Source organism: Guillardia theta (genome assembly GCF_000315625.1).
Source record: "Guillardia theta CCMP2712 unplaced genomic scaffold GUITHscaffold_200, whole genome shotgun sequence".
Taxonomy (NCBI): Eukaryota; class Cryptophyceae; order Pyrenomonadales; family Geminigeraceae; genus Guillardia; species Guillardia theta.
Window position 1 is genome coordinate 24,293 of NW_005434476.1, and position 14,398 is coordinate 38,690.

At 55.3% G+C, this 14,398-nt stretch overlaps 2 protein-coding genes across 2 annotated transcripts; one reads left to right on the forward strand and one right to left on the reverse strand.

Moving 5' to 3' along the window:
* Window positions 1–249: 249 nt before the first annotated feature.
* On the forward strand, window positions 250–1,214 carry GUITHDRAFT_120842 (hypothetical protein; the record flags this gene model as incomplete). The annotated part of the gene is made up of 3 exons (XM_005819888.1): window positions 250–685; window positions 730–840; window positions 1,147–1,214. 3 exons carry the CDS (start codon window positions 250–252, stop codon window positions 1,212–1,214), a joined length of 615 nt encoding a protein of 204 aa, XP_005819945.1.
* Window positions 1,215–1,267: 53 nt separating this feature from the next.
* GUITHDRAFT_120843 (hypothetical protein) lies at window positions 1,268–8,637 on the reverse strand (the record flags this gene model as incomplete). Its single annotated transcript, XM_005819889.1, has 17 exons — window positions 1,268–1,380; window positions 1,424–1,814; window positions 1,935–2,202; window positions 2,275–4,411; window positions 4,459–6,212; window positions 6,265–6,332; window positions 6,382–6,480; window positions 6,535–6,630; window positions 6,687–6,737; window positions 6,791–7,522; window positions 7,574–7,616; window positions 7,668–7,825; window positions 7,871–8,069; window positions 8,121–8,166; window positions 8,232–8,296; window positions 8,350–8,459; window positions 8,605–8,637. 17 exons carry the CDS (start codon window positions 8,635–8,637, stop codon window positions 1,268–1,270), a joined length of 6,363 nt encoding a protein of 2,120 aa, XP_005819946.1.
* Window positions 8,638–14,398: the final 5,761 nt, after the last annotated feature.

The following is a 14,398-nucleotide window of genomic DNA, read 5'->3' on the forward strand; positions in this document are numbered from 1 at the left end:
GTCCGCCGGCGTGCTCGTACTTTCCTTCCTTCGTCGGTCGGTCCGAAGGCCGTGGGCAGTGGAGGCGGTAGTCGGTTGGTGGCAGTGGAGTAGTAATTAACGCGACCCGGGGGAGGAAGGGAAGGGAGTGGGGGGAGGGGAGCAGGGGCAGGGGCAGGGGCAGGGGCAGGGGCAGGGGCAGGGGCAGGGGCAGGAGGAAGAGGAACAAGAGGAGGGTGATGCCCATCGCAGGTTCCGATTCTGCTCAACATGAAGGCGATGAGGCTGCTGACGGTGGAGACCATGATGATGTTTCGCTCCATCGCCACCGTCGCCGTCGCTCTCGGCGACAGCCTCATCCTCGGCTCCCAGCTCAGCCGCCGCCAGATGGTCGCGTGCGCCGTCATCTCCCTGGGCGGCAGCATCTACGCCTCCTCCGACCTTCGTTTCAACGCGCGGGGATACGCGTGGGGTCTGGCGTACGCGCTGTCGATGGTGGTGAACACGATCTACGTCAAGTTCTCCTTCGAGAAGAACAAGGGGATGAACTCTTGGGAGAAGACCTACCTCAACAACCTCCTCGCCTCCCCCGTCATCCTCCTCCTCTCTTTCCTCACTGAGGACATGTCGTCTCTTCACCGCAAGGTCGTGGAGATCGAGCTCCTCCCGCTCGTCTGGGTTCTTCTTTCCTGCGTGATCGGCCTAGGTAGCCTCGGGATCCAGGAGGATGAAACTTGACGGAGCATGCAGGCATCAGCTTCAGTGGGACGATGTGCCGTGACGTCCTCTCCGCCACCTCCTTCGACGTCCTCGGCAACTGCAACAAGTACCTCACCCTCGCCTTCAACTCCATCGTCCTCGGTGAACTCAAGTCTCTTCATCCTCCCCGCCCTTTCCCCCCTCCTTCAAGTCTCCTCCTCCTCCCGTCTCCTCGTCACCTTCTCCTCCATTCCCTCTTCCCCTCCTCTCCCTTGTCCTTCGTTCCTCGTGCTCTTCTGCTGCATCCTCCAGTCTCTGCCGTCGATCCCTCGTATTTCTTCAGCGCTGCTCTCTCTGACCAGTGTCAACAGGCTCGTCAACCACTCCCCTCTCTCTCTTCGGCGTCCTCCTCGCCCTTACAGGCACCACCTCCTCCTCCCTCCTCCTCCTTGCTTACGCTCCTCGCAGGTGGCGCACTCTACTCCCCAGCTGGGGGCCTCCTGGTCTCTCGGCTGACAGCCAAGAAGAAAGACTGAGCTCTTCCCTAGTTTATCTACACGCTCATCGCGTTAACCTCTCCCTCCGTCATTCACACGCTCGCCACTCTCTCCAGCTCCCTCCCTCCCTCCTCTGTCGCCGCGTCTCTCTCTTGCAGCCATGCCGCCTGCTGCTGTCGGCTGATCATCCGCAGCTGGTTCATCACTGCCAACCCTGTCAGCTCCTCCCCCTCACCTCGCATGCTCACGGTTTGATCGTCGCGTGTCCGCCTCGCTCAGCGTCTTCTCCAGCGACTGCGACGCCTTCCAGGAGCGCTCCTGCTGCTGCTTCAGCCGCTTCGCCTGCTTGCCGACGGCCTTTTCCCTCGCCTTCTTGACCTGCGCCTCCATCTGAGACAGCTTCTCTGCTATTCTGCTCTTCGTCGCCTCGTATCGCTGCCGTTGACTCTCGTCCGTGTACCAGTCAAGGAAGGTTATCATGATCTTGGAGCCCTCTTCCGTCCTGTCCACCTCGTCGTTGGCGTCGTCCTCCATCTCCGAGGCCTTGTGGTTGTACTCAGGGATGAAGCACGAGCTGATCTCCCCGTCCTCCAGCATCCGCAGCAGCGCCTTCCTATTCTCTTGGATCACGCAGATCACCTGTGCCCTTCCGTTAGCTCCTAGCAGCATCGCAGCCCCCTCTCCCGTTCGCCCTCATCCTCCCTCTCTGCCTCAGCGCTCCTCTCTCGCTCCTCCTCGCGCTCCCCCCCTCTGCCTCACATTTCTGATGACACATCCGATGCCGATCTGCAGGTCTCGCTCCTCGGGGAACTCGTGGAACATGTGGAGGAGGTGGAGGATGCCCCCGGCGTCTCGGAACACTTGCTTCTCCGCGATCCACTCGAAGCTGAGCCCCTGCATGATGGAGAAAGCTCCAGCCTTGGTCAGAGGCAGCCGGAGGCAGTGCAGGATGAGGCTGTCTCGCAGGTCGAGCAGCGCTGCTTCCTTCATCGCGTTCCTGATGAGATCTGTGTTCTGATTCGCAATCCTGAACAAAGAATGAGCTGCTCCAAACAGACAACATCGTGCAAACAACAGCACACAGACAACATGACTTCACCTGTTGATGATCCGCACGACGTTCAAGTAGAAGGAAGGGTCGGTGATGGGAAAGGTCTCAAGGAGAGGCTCGAAGAGCGACGCGAGGCAGCGGCAGACGTTGGAGGCCTGGAAGGAAGGGATCTCGGGGTCCTTGTCGAAGTGGTCGACCACCTCTCGGATGGCGAGGAAGTGGAGCGACTCGTTGTCCGTCAGCTCCTTGAGCCGCAGGTGCTTCACCTGGTCCCGGAAGATGCCGCACATGAGCAGCCTCCCAATCACCTTCTGCATCGGCGACTGCTTCAGCCCCACCACCGCCTTCACCCTCGGGTCCTCCGACACCACGTCCGAGATCGACGTCACCCTCAGCTGGTGCAGAAACCTCCTGCACCAGTCGATGCCTCCATGGGCCAGGATGGTGCTGACGCTGTAGGGGTTCTCGAGGACGGTCAGCACCATCTTCAAGGCGCACAGAATAACGTCAGTCTTGTCACAGTGGCTGAGCACCTCCAAGACGATCTGCATGGCTTGCGGGAACAAGATCAAGGTGGACTGCTCGGTGAGAGACAGCTCGATCAGAGCCGAGCACGTCAGGATCGTCACCTCGTGCTGCTGCAGGATCTTGCACAGGATCTCGAACCCGTTGGCTCGTTCGAACCATCGGCTCGTCTTCCCATCCCTCATGAGGAGCGTCAGCAGCTTCAGGGCTCCATGGCGGCAGGCCTCCTCCTGCGAGTCGAGCACGCAGAACACGTAGTCCACGCCTGTGCTGCCTCGGATGGCGTCGGGAGAGAGGTCCCCCTGCTTCAGCAGCTGGATCACGAGCTCCACCACCTGTGCCCTCACGTTCACTCCCGTGCTGTCGCCGTCCACCAGGAAGGCGACTGTCTGCTTGAACTCTTGGGGGCCCCAGAGAGGAGCCGTGTGCCGGACCAGGTTGAGAAGCACGGGGACAACGGAGGCGTCGGAGGATGAGAGAAAGTGATAGATGACCTGAAGTCCCAGCTGGGGCTGCCGCATCCAAGTCTCGCAGGTGACAGAGGAGCCAGTCATGAACTTGTCGTCTATGAGCAGCAACACGCTCCTCTTGAGGTAGTCGGAGTTGAACGACAGCAGGTACACCACAATCGCCACGCACTCCCCGACGTTGAGCCCTGACGTCCCGCCCAAGGAGGCCATCTTGATTAGGGTGTGGAAGACCGGGAGAGAGACGTCGACGCTCGATTTGAAGATGTACAGGAGGATGTTGTACCCGTTCAAGATCGCAAACTCCGCCCTAGAAGACTCCCAGGTCCTCATGAGCTGCGCTAGGATCTCGAGGACCGTCTGCTTGTGATGAGACTTGACGGAGTGGAGGAGTCTGATCACGAGCCTGATCCCTCCTGTCTCCGTCAGGCACTGCTGGAAGCTCTCTGTGCTGTGTGTTTGCAGGAACCCTCCGTACTCTGAAGGCGCCTCCTCCTGATAGCCTTTCTTCGGCCAAGCTGAGAACGAGTGGATCTTGTCCGAAGACTTACGGGCAGTTGAAGTTGCGTCGGCGTTGAGCGACTGAGTGAAGCGGTCAATAAGGTTCTCAGCTATGTTGCTCCAGGACGGCGACCCCAAGGCCTCGATGTCCATCATGGTCGAGGACAAGAGGCTTGACTTGGACTCCACGCAGTTCTTCGGGTGGATGATGGACATGAACTTCATGTCGGTGTTCATCGACTTGAGCCGCACGCTATCGACTTGGAGGGTACCCAACGAGTGAACGCTAGAGACCATCTTGCTGTCCCACACTCCCTCAGTGATGTAGATCGTGCTCACAGCCCCCCTGAACGTCCCCTGGCTCGCGTCTTTGCTGTCTCCGAAGAACCAGCCGGTCAGAGGCTTCTCCTTTGAGAAGCTCCCGGACTGCGAGTGCGGGTAGGTCAGGAAGCTACAGCTCTGGATGAAGGACCCGTCCACGTAGAGGCTCAGGGTGCGGTTGCAGTGAGTGAAGACGACATGGTGCCATTTGTGGTCAGCGGCGAAGGAGTATGCGTTGAAGGCGTTGAAGGCGAACGGGATGTTGTTCTCGGCCGACTTGTCTTGCGCCTGAGTCCTCACGCTCAGACATCGAGCCGAGTCATCTTCTGCTCCGATCCGCTGGAAGTACAACTCACACAGCTGGGTAGCACCTGGAGGCAAGGTGAGGGGAGAGCGAGGATGGGGCAGCGGGAGGTACCTTGGGTCCACCTCATGAGAGTCGATTCTTCGCCGTGGAAGGAGGAGATCTGAATCCAGCAGCTCAGCGTGTAGCCAACCTTGGGGGGAGGGAACTTGTCGATGCAAGAGGTTCGGATCCACGCAGGCCGCCCATCGCAGTGGAAGAAGTGCAAGGGGAGGCATCGCTCGCAGATGGAACAGATCAGCTTGAGGACCAGTGAGTCCTTCCCTTGCTCGCTCGCCATGCTCTCACTTCCCGATGAAGCGAGCGTGAGGAGGAACTCTACCTCGCTGGTGCTCATGCTGTAAGAGCCCACCAGCGCGAGGATGTCCATGTACATCTCTTCCATCCCCGGGGAGTTGGGGATGATGTTTGTGAAGACGAGGCTGATACACTGAGTCATCGCCGCCAGCCTCAGGTTCTCCGGGTTCAGCTGCAGCAGCGTGTGGATGGTGGCGAGCACGGTCCTCTGGATAGAGGGCTCGGACCTCGGCAGGGTCTCCAGGAGCATGCAAGCGGCGGCGCTGCTGCGGAATCGGAAGAGGCTGAGCTTCTGCCCTCTCGAGCTGTCAGGGTCCGGGCACAAGTCGGACGACAACGTCTCGAGCATGCGATCTCGCGAGTCCAGCTGGGAGGAATCTGAGGAGCAGACCATGGTGCGGGCCTCGGACTGAGAGGAGTTGGAGGGAGTCCACTTGAGCCTCGAGGAGGCCTCGCTCTTCCTCGACGCAGTCTCGCTCTTGGCACCCACGTCATTCGGCACGTGCGACGAGTCCCTGGCGCAGGTCAGCCGCCCGACGAATCGCGGAGTTGGTTTGCGAATGTTCATGATCACGTTGCTGTTGATGTCGACGGCTGCAAGTCTAGGAACCGATTGAAAGTTGGAGCACAGGATGTTCTCGAGGGGGTAAGAGCTTGACATCTGCAGCATGTACTCCATGACAGACAGGTCGAGCTTGATGTTGGACTCCTTCAGGATGTCCGTCAGCCTTTGGAAGGTGACCTTCGACTCCAGATGCTGCTTCAGCTTCTCGTTCTTTCCGACGATGCAACCCAAAGTCTTGAAGGCTTCACGAGCCACTGTCGGCCCTCCGATCTGAATGGTTTTGAGGAGTACCTGGAACATGGCCGAGTCGCGGAAGCGAACTCTGATGCTGAACTCCTTGTCGCCCACGTCCATCTCGTTCAGCCAGGAGCGGATCATGATAAGCACTAGAATCCTCTTCTTGATCGGCAGGTCGTCGCGGTCCAGCAGCCGCTCGAGGCTGTTGACGCACTCGGCCTCGTTGGGGGAGAGCCAGGTGACCTCCAGGAGGATCCAGACGCTCAACGCGCAGACTGTGAGAGGAAAGGAAGACAAGACCAGCGACTCCATGACCTCGTGGCCCTGCATGCCGACGAAGTTGCCGATCTGACTAGGGTCTCTAGACACGAAGTGGCAGAGCATCTCGAGCAGCATGATGACGACGTTCTCCTTGGGGCTACGGTGACCCGTAGAGTTGTGGAGGAAGGTCAACAAGCCCAAGTTGTTCTCATCTGAGTTGCTCTCGAAGCGAACCTGCGAGATCATGGACAGTTGGTTGAGAATCCCGACGAACATGGACTTGGAGGAGAAGGACAGGTTCCTTGAAGCGCGGTCGCGGAAGAGATCTCGTGTGGACAGGATCATCTCCAAGCGGACCAACGGATGCATGTTGACGTCAGAGAAGGAGACGTGGAACAATCGTTCAAGCGTCTCATGATCGTGTCTGGATAGAAGGACTGCGCAATAGCTGCAAGGCATCGTCAGGCGAGAGGGTTGAGATCAACGAGGGCATGGCAGACCTGACGCAATCCAACATAGCCTCCATCAGCTGGCTGTAGGGGGAGGAGATGTAGCCCCTCACAAGGTCCTGAAGGAGCTCGTGAGTCACAAGACAAGAGGCGAATCGACCGACAGACCTCGTTCAAGAGCATGGTCTGCAGCTCTTGTATCAGGATATCGATGCCCTGCTTCATCTTCACGCACACAACATTCAAGTCGTTCAAGATCAGGAGCTCCTGTGTAGAGCCGTCAGACTGACCCGTCGATGACCCTTGCCATTAGCTCGTTACCTTCACGACGCTTACTGCACGGATTTTGACTTCAAGGTGACAATCAGACGAGATGAGTTTGAGGATCAAGACCAAAGCATCCACGTTTCCAATGCTCTGAACGCTTACAGGTCAGCACGCTATGTGAACAGGGCAATCAAAACAAGTTTTACATGGTCATGATTGCCATCTGTGATGATGTTCTTCATCAACCCAAAGAAGTCCTGTCCGAAAGAAGATGAGCACGAATTCCAAACAAGATGTCTGCGACGTTTACCTTGAGAAAAAGTTGCCCTGCAGGGGACTTGTAATCGTTGATCCCATTCAATATCTTGGTCATGAACGTGTACCCGTTGATGTCCCGGAATTCTTTTTGATTCCGCCGGTTGTTTCGCAATATCTTGGAGATGGTGGCGATGACGTCAAGCTGCACATCACTCGCAGCCTCCGCCAGCTTGGAGACGAGAGTGGAAAGCGCTCCTTGGATCCCCATGATCTGCTGCATTAGGTCGTCATCGGTCCGCTCAGAGTGCATGTGCTCCGAGATTAGGAAGTCGGTGTAAGCTCTCGGGGAGAGGTCCTGCCCCTCCACCAGGCTGACCGAGTCCTCGAACTCCTTGAGCTCCAACTCCAGCTCTTCGATTCGAGCTGCGATCTCTTTCCGAGAGGGAGGAAACTCAAGCTCCCTGTTCTCTACTTTACAGCCGCCGGAAGACTCCTCGGACACGTCATCATCAACATCCTCTGCCGGGCGGCCGGACCTAGAGATCAGCTTCTGGGCCTCGCTGACAGCTGCCTTGGTTGTCTTCCACACCACTGAAGGGCTGATGGACAGGCGGAACCCGATCTTGTTTGAGGTCTTCTCCACGATCTCGATCGCTTGCTTCAGCTGCGGAGGAGCCTCTGATTCCGAGTCCATCTCCTCATCGTGCGCTTGCAGGAAGTGGGTCAGAGTCTTGAGGGCCTCCCGGCTGATCCCGTCCTCTGAGTCCATCAGCACTTGCAGCACCTGAAGCAGCTCCCTGCCTCAGCTCCTGATGCCAGCAACTCCTCTCCTCACCTTCCTGTACCCATCCATGCGGAAGATCTCGAGCTTGCTTTCCCTGCAGCGTCCAGGAGCTCAGAGTTTGAAAGACAAGAACATCATGACATACAGCGATTGGGACATAGAGCCAATCATTCTCAGCACAGCTTTCTTGGCTTCTGTTGACTTGACATTTTCCAACAAGGACACCACCTTCTGGATGATCTTGGGTGCATCGACGGTAGCTATTCCACGATACTTCTCTTCTCTCAGGATCAACTCTGCCACCTTTGCAAGGCACATCACAATGGCGTCAGCCTGAAGCTTTCAGACCTGCAAGGCCTTGTTGATGGTCTGTGCGATTTGGAAGGAAACTTCAGGGTCTCGGGCTTCAATGATCCACGAAGGCACTTGACTCGTGTCCTTCTGCTCCCCCTCCCTTGCCTCCCCCTCTTCCTTGGCGTTGGAGGGCCTCTCCCCGACGGACCCCTCGTGTTGGCTCTGACCGGCTTCATGGCAGTTGGACAGGTGTCTGCGAGTAACGCGTGAGCGAACAAATCATGGAGCTTGTGCTTGACTTGACCTGTCTACCAGGTCCAACAGAGAGACTAGCACTTCCGTACAGTCCCCTGGCATTTGAAACTCAGTGTGACCATACAAACCCATGCGGTCCACATGGAAGATAAGTACGCACCATAGAAGGCCTTCAGGGTCTTCCCGTTGCTTGATGCTTTGAACTCTGTGTACGCATTCTGAAAGCTGCATGCAGGTTGTGAGTTCCCAACTCAGCGTGAGGGATCCAGATGGTTTACCTGTCAAGAAAGGTGGAGAGCTTCTGACTGACAAGCACAAGCTTTCCATCTGGGCTCTCAAGCTCCGATTGCGCTACTTCCTTGTACTCTGCCCAAAGCTTCTGAACACGCTGCAAGGCAGAGTAAGAAGCGATGACGGGAGGATCAGATCCAAGGTGCCGCTTTCCTCCTCTTCTCATTCCCTTCGCTCTCCTCCTCTCCTCCTTCCCTTCGCTCTCCTTCTCTCCATCTCGCCCTCTGCCCTCGCCTGCTCACCTTGAAAGTTCGGTACTTGTGCCACGCCTTCATGGCGTCGCCATGGTGAAGGTCAATCGAAAGGGTTTGAGCAACACCCGGGGGTAGGGGTCAGGGGCAAATTTAATTAGCTTTCCAGGGGGTGGGGACATCGAAGGGGTAGGGGTTTCAAGGGTAGTCAAGAGTACCCTTGGCATTATCCAGGATAATGCCAAGGGTACTTTATGGGAGATGGAGGGGTACAAGTCCGTATGCCACCCCCGGAGAATAGGGCCGGCAGGCTGGAGATGGCAGACTTAGGGAATTCGACGGTGGTGGGGGTGGAGAAGAGGGGTGGTAGAGTCGACGATCCCGGCGGTATCCGCACTGGTGGGTGGGGGGATCTGAGGGTGGGGTACCTGGAGGTTCAAACCCTCATAGACATATTGGGGGTATCCCCGCCTCCCCGGATACGCCGCTACCCCGGTAGGGTAGGCTCAGGGGCCGTTGTGATGGGGTAGGGTACAGTAACCCGGGCCGGGGCTACTAGTCACCCGGTAGGCTCAGCTCCGGGGTCAGGTCACTTGATAAGTTGGGCCTTCACTGCCGCGACGGTGACGTTTCCGACTCGTCAGTCGCGGCCCCCCAGGGCCAGCCGCCCCGGGAGCCTGAGGCTCACTGATCCGGCGACCATATTGTCACTGAAGCCTACTAGTATGATACGACTCGATGATCCGAGGCCTGCGGCCGCGTCCCCTCACTTGACTCGGCGGCGGCCGAAGTTACAAGTTCAACGGTGCCGGGCGGCGACTCAGGGCCGAGAGGCGCGGCGCCTCAGCCCGCCGAGCGGCGCGGCGCCTTCAATGATTCCGCCAGAGTCGTTACGGGACCGCACTTTCAAGTAAGTTTTCAGTACTATAAACCGGGCGGGCCCAGCCTGGTGAGTGGCACGGTACTATACTGGCACGCCGTGCCAGCCCCCGGCTACCGTACTGCGGCACACGTGACGCCGTGACCGTCCGGGACGCCTACGGTCGCCGGCGGGCTGAGTGCGGGCCAGCACCCGCCTGCAGTGCCGGGCACCGGGCCGCTAGCCTGTACCGTAGTACGCCGGCCCAGCGGGCCGAGCCGCCGCCGGCGCCGGGACTCCCGGAGTCCGCCCTCGGACTGTGCCGTACGGAGCCTGGGAGCCCGGCAGCCTGTGAGGCCAGTCATCGCTCAACAATCGCCGGACCCTCATCCCCGCTAAACATCAAGAAAAAACCACCCTACCCTGGAGTAAGAATGGACCCCACCCTTCGCTTTCGTGATCGATGTCCACCCGTCATATTCCCAACCCACCCACCCAAAATATACACTCTACCGCTGGATCGCTACCACCACCGGTCCATACACCTACCCCTACCCAGAGCAGTCCCTCTGTAATCAAGATCAAGGTGATCCGAACCTACCAGTGCACATAAGAGGACTACCCCCGCATGCCAGACCCATTGGTACTCTCTACCACCCCTGGTAATGAACCCCACCCTACCCACATTTCGATACACTAACCACCCGTGCACGATCATGTGAACACCCACCCTGTGTAATTGACGCGCCCCCTCCTACCCTACCCCTTTATTATCGCTTTTACTACCCCCTACATTCCTGTCGTACCACCCCTCCTTCACACCACGACAGCCGCCGCGACAGCTTCGCAAGCACGCGAAGAATGCGAGAGAGAGGGAGAGGAGAGGCAATGGGGATCGAGGGGAGCATAGAGGGAGAGGGGAAGGGAGGGAGGGATGGTTAGATCAGGATAGAACAGGGAAGAGAAGGAGGGGAAGGACAGCACAGCACAGCACAGCACAGCACAGCACAGCACAGCACAGCACGGCACAGCACAGCACAGCATAGAAGGAGGAAGTAGGATGAAGGGACCTCTAGAGAGGAGAGGGATAGAGAGGGATAGGGATAGGGATAGGGGAATAAGATGAAATAAGCGGGGAAGTGAGCGGGGAAGTGAGCGGGAGAAGGGAGAGGAGGAGGAGGAGGAGGAGGCGAAGGCACAGAAAGGAGGAAGCACGACATGGAGAGAGGCATTGAGGAAACGGAGGGACTCGGGGAGGCCAACAGAAGGAGAGACCTTTGGAGCGGTAGGGAGGCAGGCAGGAAGGCGTGGAGGGAGGGATGGAACAATAAAGTCAGGGTGTGACAGAGCAGGACAGCGTGTTTATGAGTGAGTGGAGGGCTAGACACGAGAACTTAGAACTGAAGAAGCGCTCGCAGGGCAAGAATGCAGAGTGTAAAGACGCATTGAAGGAAATTGCTATGTGATACGTCACAAAATCAACCTGTCGGTTTTGTCATGTTATTTTTGTTTCGATTCAGCCGTAATTTCCAATCCATCTGTATTCTTCTGAAAGCTGATGAAAAGAGTACAAATAGACGTAGATTGCGACCCAAGTGCATTGTCGTTGACATGTCAGAGTCCTATGCTAGGATATATATTCGTTGCTATGGGATGAAGCATGCAAGCCTGTTAGTTTTCTGAAAGAAGAAGAAATATAGGCAATGCATGAGATGAATCTCGAGGATGATTTTGTCATCCGTCATGATTCTTACCTTCTACAAAGTGAAACATTGCGCTCTTGCGAGAGTGTTCCAAGCCGTAGAAGGGTTATCTCTGACATTTTACCTTTGAAGATGTTGGAATAATCCGACGTCGATGATGCGATGATCTCCCCGGCTCCTTCATGTGATCAACGAAGGATGAAGCTACGGAGCCCCTGATTGTGGATTTTGAGGTCTATTAGTATGAGAACGAATGGGCTTCGACGATACTCACGTGTTGGTTTGACAGTTTCCATTCGTCAGTCTGACCTGATTCAACCATGAGTGAGCATGAGAATGACAAGAAGCGAAAAGCCAACGAGGTATTCCAGGTGTCAAATTGGTCACTGCAATCTGACACATGAACAGATGGACGCGATTGCTGTGGCGCCCAAGAAGAAGTTTCTTGCGGCGCAAGCAGAAGCATGCAATGAAGTCAAAGCTGCTACAGGGTCGTCCACCGTGAAGAAGGAAGACAAACTATCGCCTCACATCAAGTCAGAAGTTAAAGACGAGAAGGATTCAGACTCCGCCCAAGTCAAAGTGACTGATAGAAGCGAGACTTCTTATTCAATTCGAGACAATGCACCTGCCGGGGCTAATGCAGCAGATAGCGAAGAAGTTCTGAGATTCAAGAACGAGCAGCTTTTTGCTGCCCTAGAGGTGAAGTTGACTCTTGCGTGCAAGTGAAAATTCATTTACGTGACCACAGGCAAAGAAGCACGAGATCAAGCGATTAGAGGCCAGGGTAAATGTGTTAGAATCAGCAGATGAGGATCGCAAGAAAATCATTGGTTGCGTAAATCGTCACTGGTGCGCATTGACAGAAGAGCTGAAAAGTACGTTTCAACGTCTGGAGCATTCGACATCGGATTTCAAGAAGGAACACTCAAGCGTTTTTGAATCGATTATCAGCTTGAAGGTATGACTTATTTTCCTTCGTTCCAATGCTTTACTGACCTATAACGTGAGCAGGAATTGGTTGCAGAGGATGTTGAAAGTTCAATATCGTCGAGCTGTCAGATTGCGCAAGAGTTGATGCAGGAAGTGGTGCAATCCATGATGGATGACAGCGCTGCATACAAGAGGATTTTGAAGAACATCGAAGAGAAATCAAGTGACGAGACGCTCAAGGATGAAGTTTCTAAGCTGTCAAAACGCATGGAGGAAACCGAGAAGGACTTGGAGAAACTTCAGGACAGGCACCGCGAGTACGTAGTGGAGGAAGGGAAGAAGTTGGATGAAGCTATGAGGAAGGCCAGCGTGGTCGAGGACTTGAAATCAACGATCACAAACCTTACCATGCAGCTTGAGCGAGCAGAAAGAAGGCTCGTAAGGAGCGAACAAAACTTCTTGCAAGTGAAAGAATCTGGTGGGGGTCAGGTTTTGGTAAAGTCGCTGTCAACGACGTCCGAGGTACCTGAATCAAATAATGACGACATAATGTTCAAAGTGAACGAATTCAAGCACATGGCTGAATCTAGGTTGGAAGAGATCAAGAGCCTTAGGAAAGAATTGGCGGACCTCTCGGTGGAAAAATCTACTTCACAAACTTCGGAGGAACTCAGCGACACGGCGATTGTGCAATCTACTCCATACCTCTCATTGCTCGATCAGTTCAGACAAATGAAACGAGAGTGTGATAGCAACCACATGCCGAAGCTGCAGCAACTGAATGCTGAGTTGATCCAAGAAAGAGAAAAGGCAGCCAGTGAGAGAAAGAAGCTTGAGTCCGAAAACAGTGAACAGCTCAAGGCCCTGACTTTGAAGGTCTCGGAATATTCAGCTCAGCTACTAGAAGCCAAACAAGAGCTCAAGTCTGCTCAATTCAAGCTGGAACAGAAAAGCGCTTCGGACGTTTCAGCTCAGCGAGAGAAGGAGCTGAGCGAATCGTTGCAGAAGCTTCAGGCTGAATACTCTCGCTTGAGAGGAGAACGTGAACGACTGAAAGCACGTCCTGACGGGGATGAGCTGAGACGAGAGTTGAGGGAGAAAGAGGAGAAGCTTTGCAAGGAGCGAGACATCAAGGCGAACGAAGCGAGTGATTTGTCTGACCAGGTCAAAGTTTTGCAGGAGAGAATCAACTCGCTGATACAGGAGAAGAAGGTTGGAGATGCTCCCAATGGTCACAACGCATTGGAGTCCACATTACAAGGGGAAGTTGATTCACTCAAGAAGGAGATAGAAGGATTGAGGACAGAGAAGAAAGATCTGCTAAGAAGGTTTCAGAAGGCGGATAGGGGTTATCATGAGTGCAATCGACTGTACCAGCAGAACAAGAGGGAACGAGACACCATCATGAAAGATTTGGAGTCTCTGGGCTTGTCTTTCGAAGAGCTGCAAGAGCGGAATTCGAAGCTGCTGGAGAGCATCAAACAGAAGGATGACGAATACTCGGAAGCTCTGAGGCAGCGGAGAAAGGAGAGGCAGGAGCGCGAGCTGATGCTGGAGGAGAAATCGGCGCTGAAGACAAAGCTGGACAAGGCTGAGGAACTTTTGAAGGCCAAGGAAGATCTGATAGACAAGTGCAAGATAGAGCTGGAGGCTGTGAAGCAGGAGGCTGCGAAGAGGCTGAAGGAGGAGGAATGTAGTGTCGCTATGATCGCAGAGCATAGGAAGCTAGTGCAGGCAAAGGATGTGGCCTTGAAGGAAGCGAAGCGCGAGGTGGAGAAGGTGAAGCAGGCACTAGCGGATGGAAGCAAGGAGCGGAAAGAAGGGGCACAGGCGTTGCAGGATCTTCAATATGAGAAGAAGAGGATCCAAGAAGAGCTTGAGAGCGCCAACCGACGACTGGTGCACCTGGTGAGAGTGTGGCGATTGATTGCTCTTGTCTCGTTTGCCTCTTCCTCTCTACCCCCCCCCCCCCCCCCCCCCTTGTTCTCCCTTGGTGTACCCACTCGCCCCCACATTCAGAAAAATTTTCCCCCAACGTTCAAAGAGGCCACTGATATCATATTTCAAATTAAACATCACATTTTCATCGGGAATGATGATTGCTTCTATTGTACTCAAAAAAAAAAAGAATCTGACATGCGTTTCATCCCGGTGCCTGTAACAAGGAAACAGATCATGACCTATCTCTCCTTAAGTCGCCAGGGAATGACATCCTTCGGCAATGCACCTGCACATGGAAATGTCAAGTGGACCGATCTGTTTGAGAACCTTCGATTCTTCGAGTTGGAATGACTCTGTTTCTTGGGAAATACGCAGAACATAGCCTGAAATGTTCACAGATCATCACTGG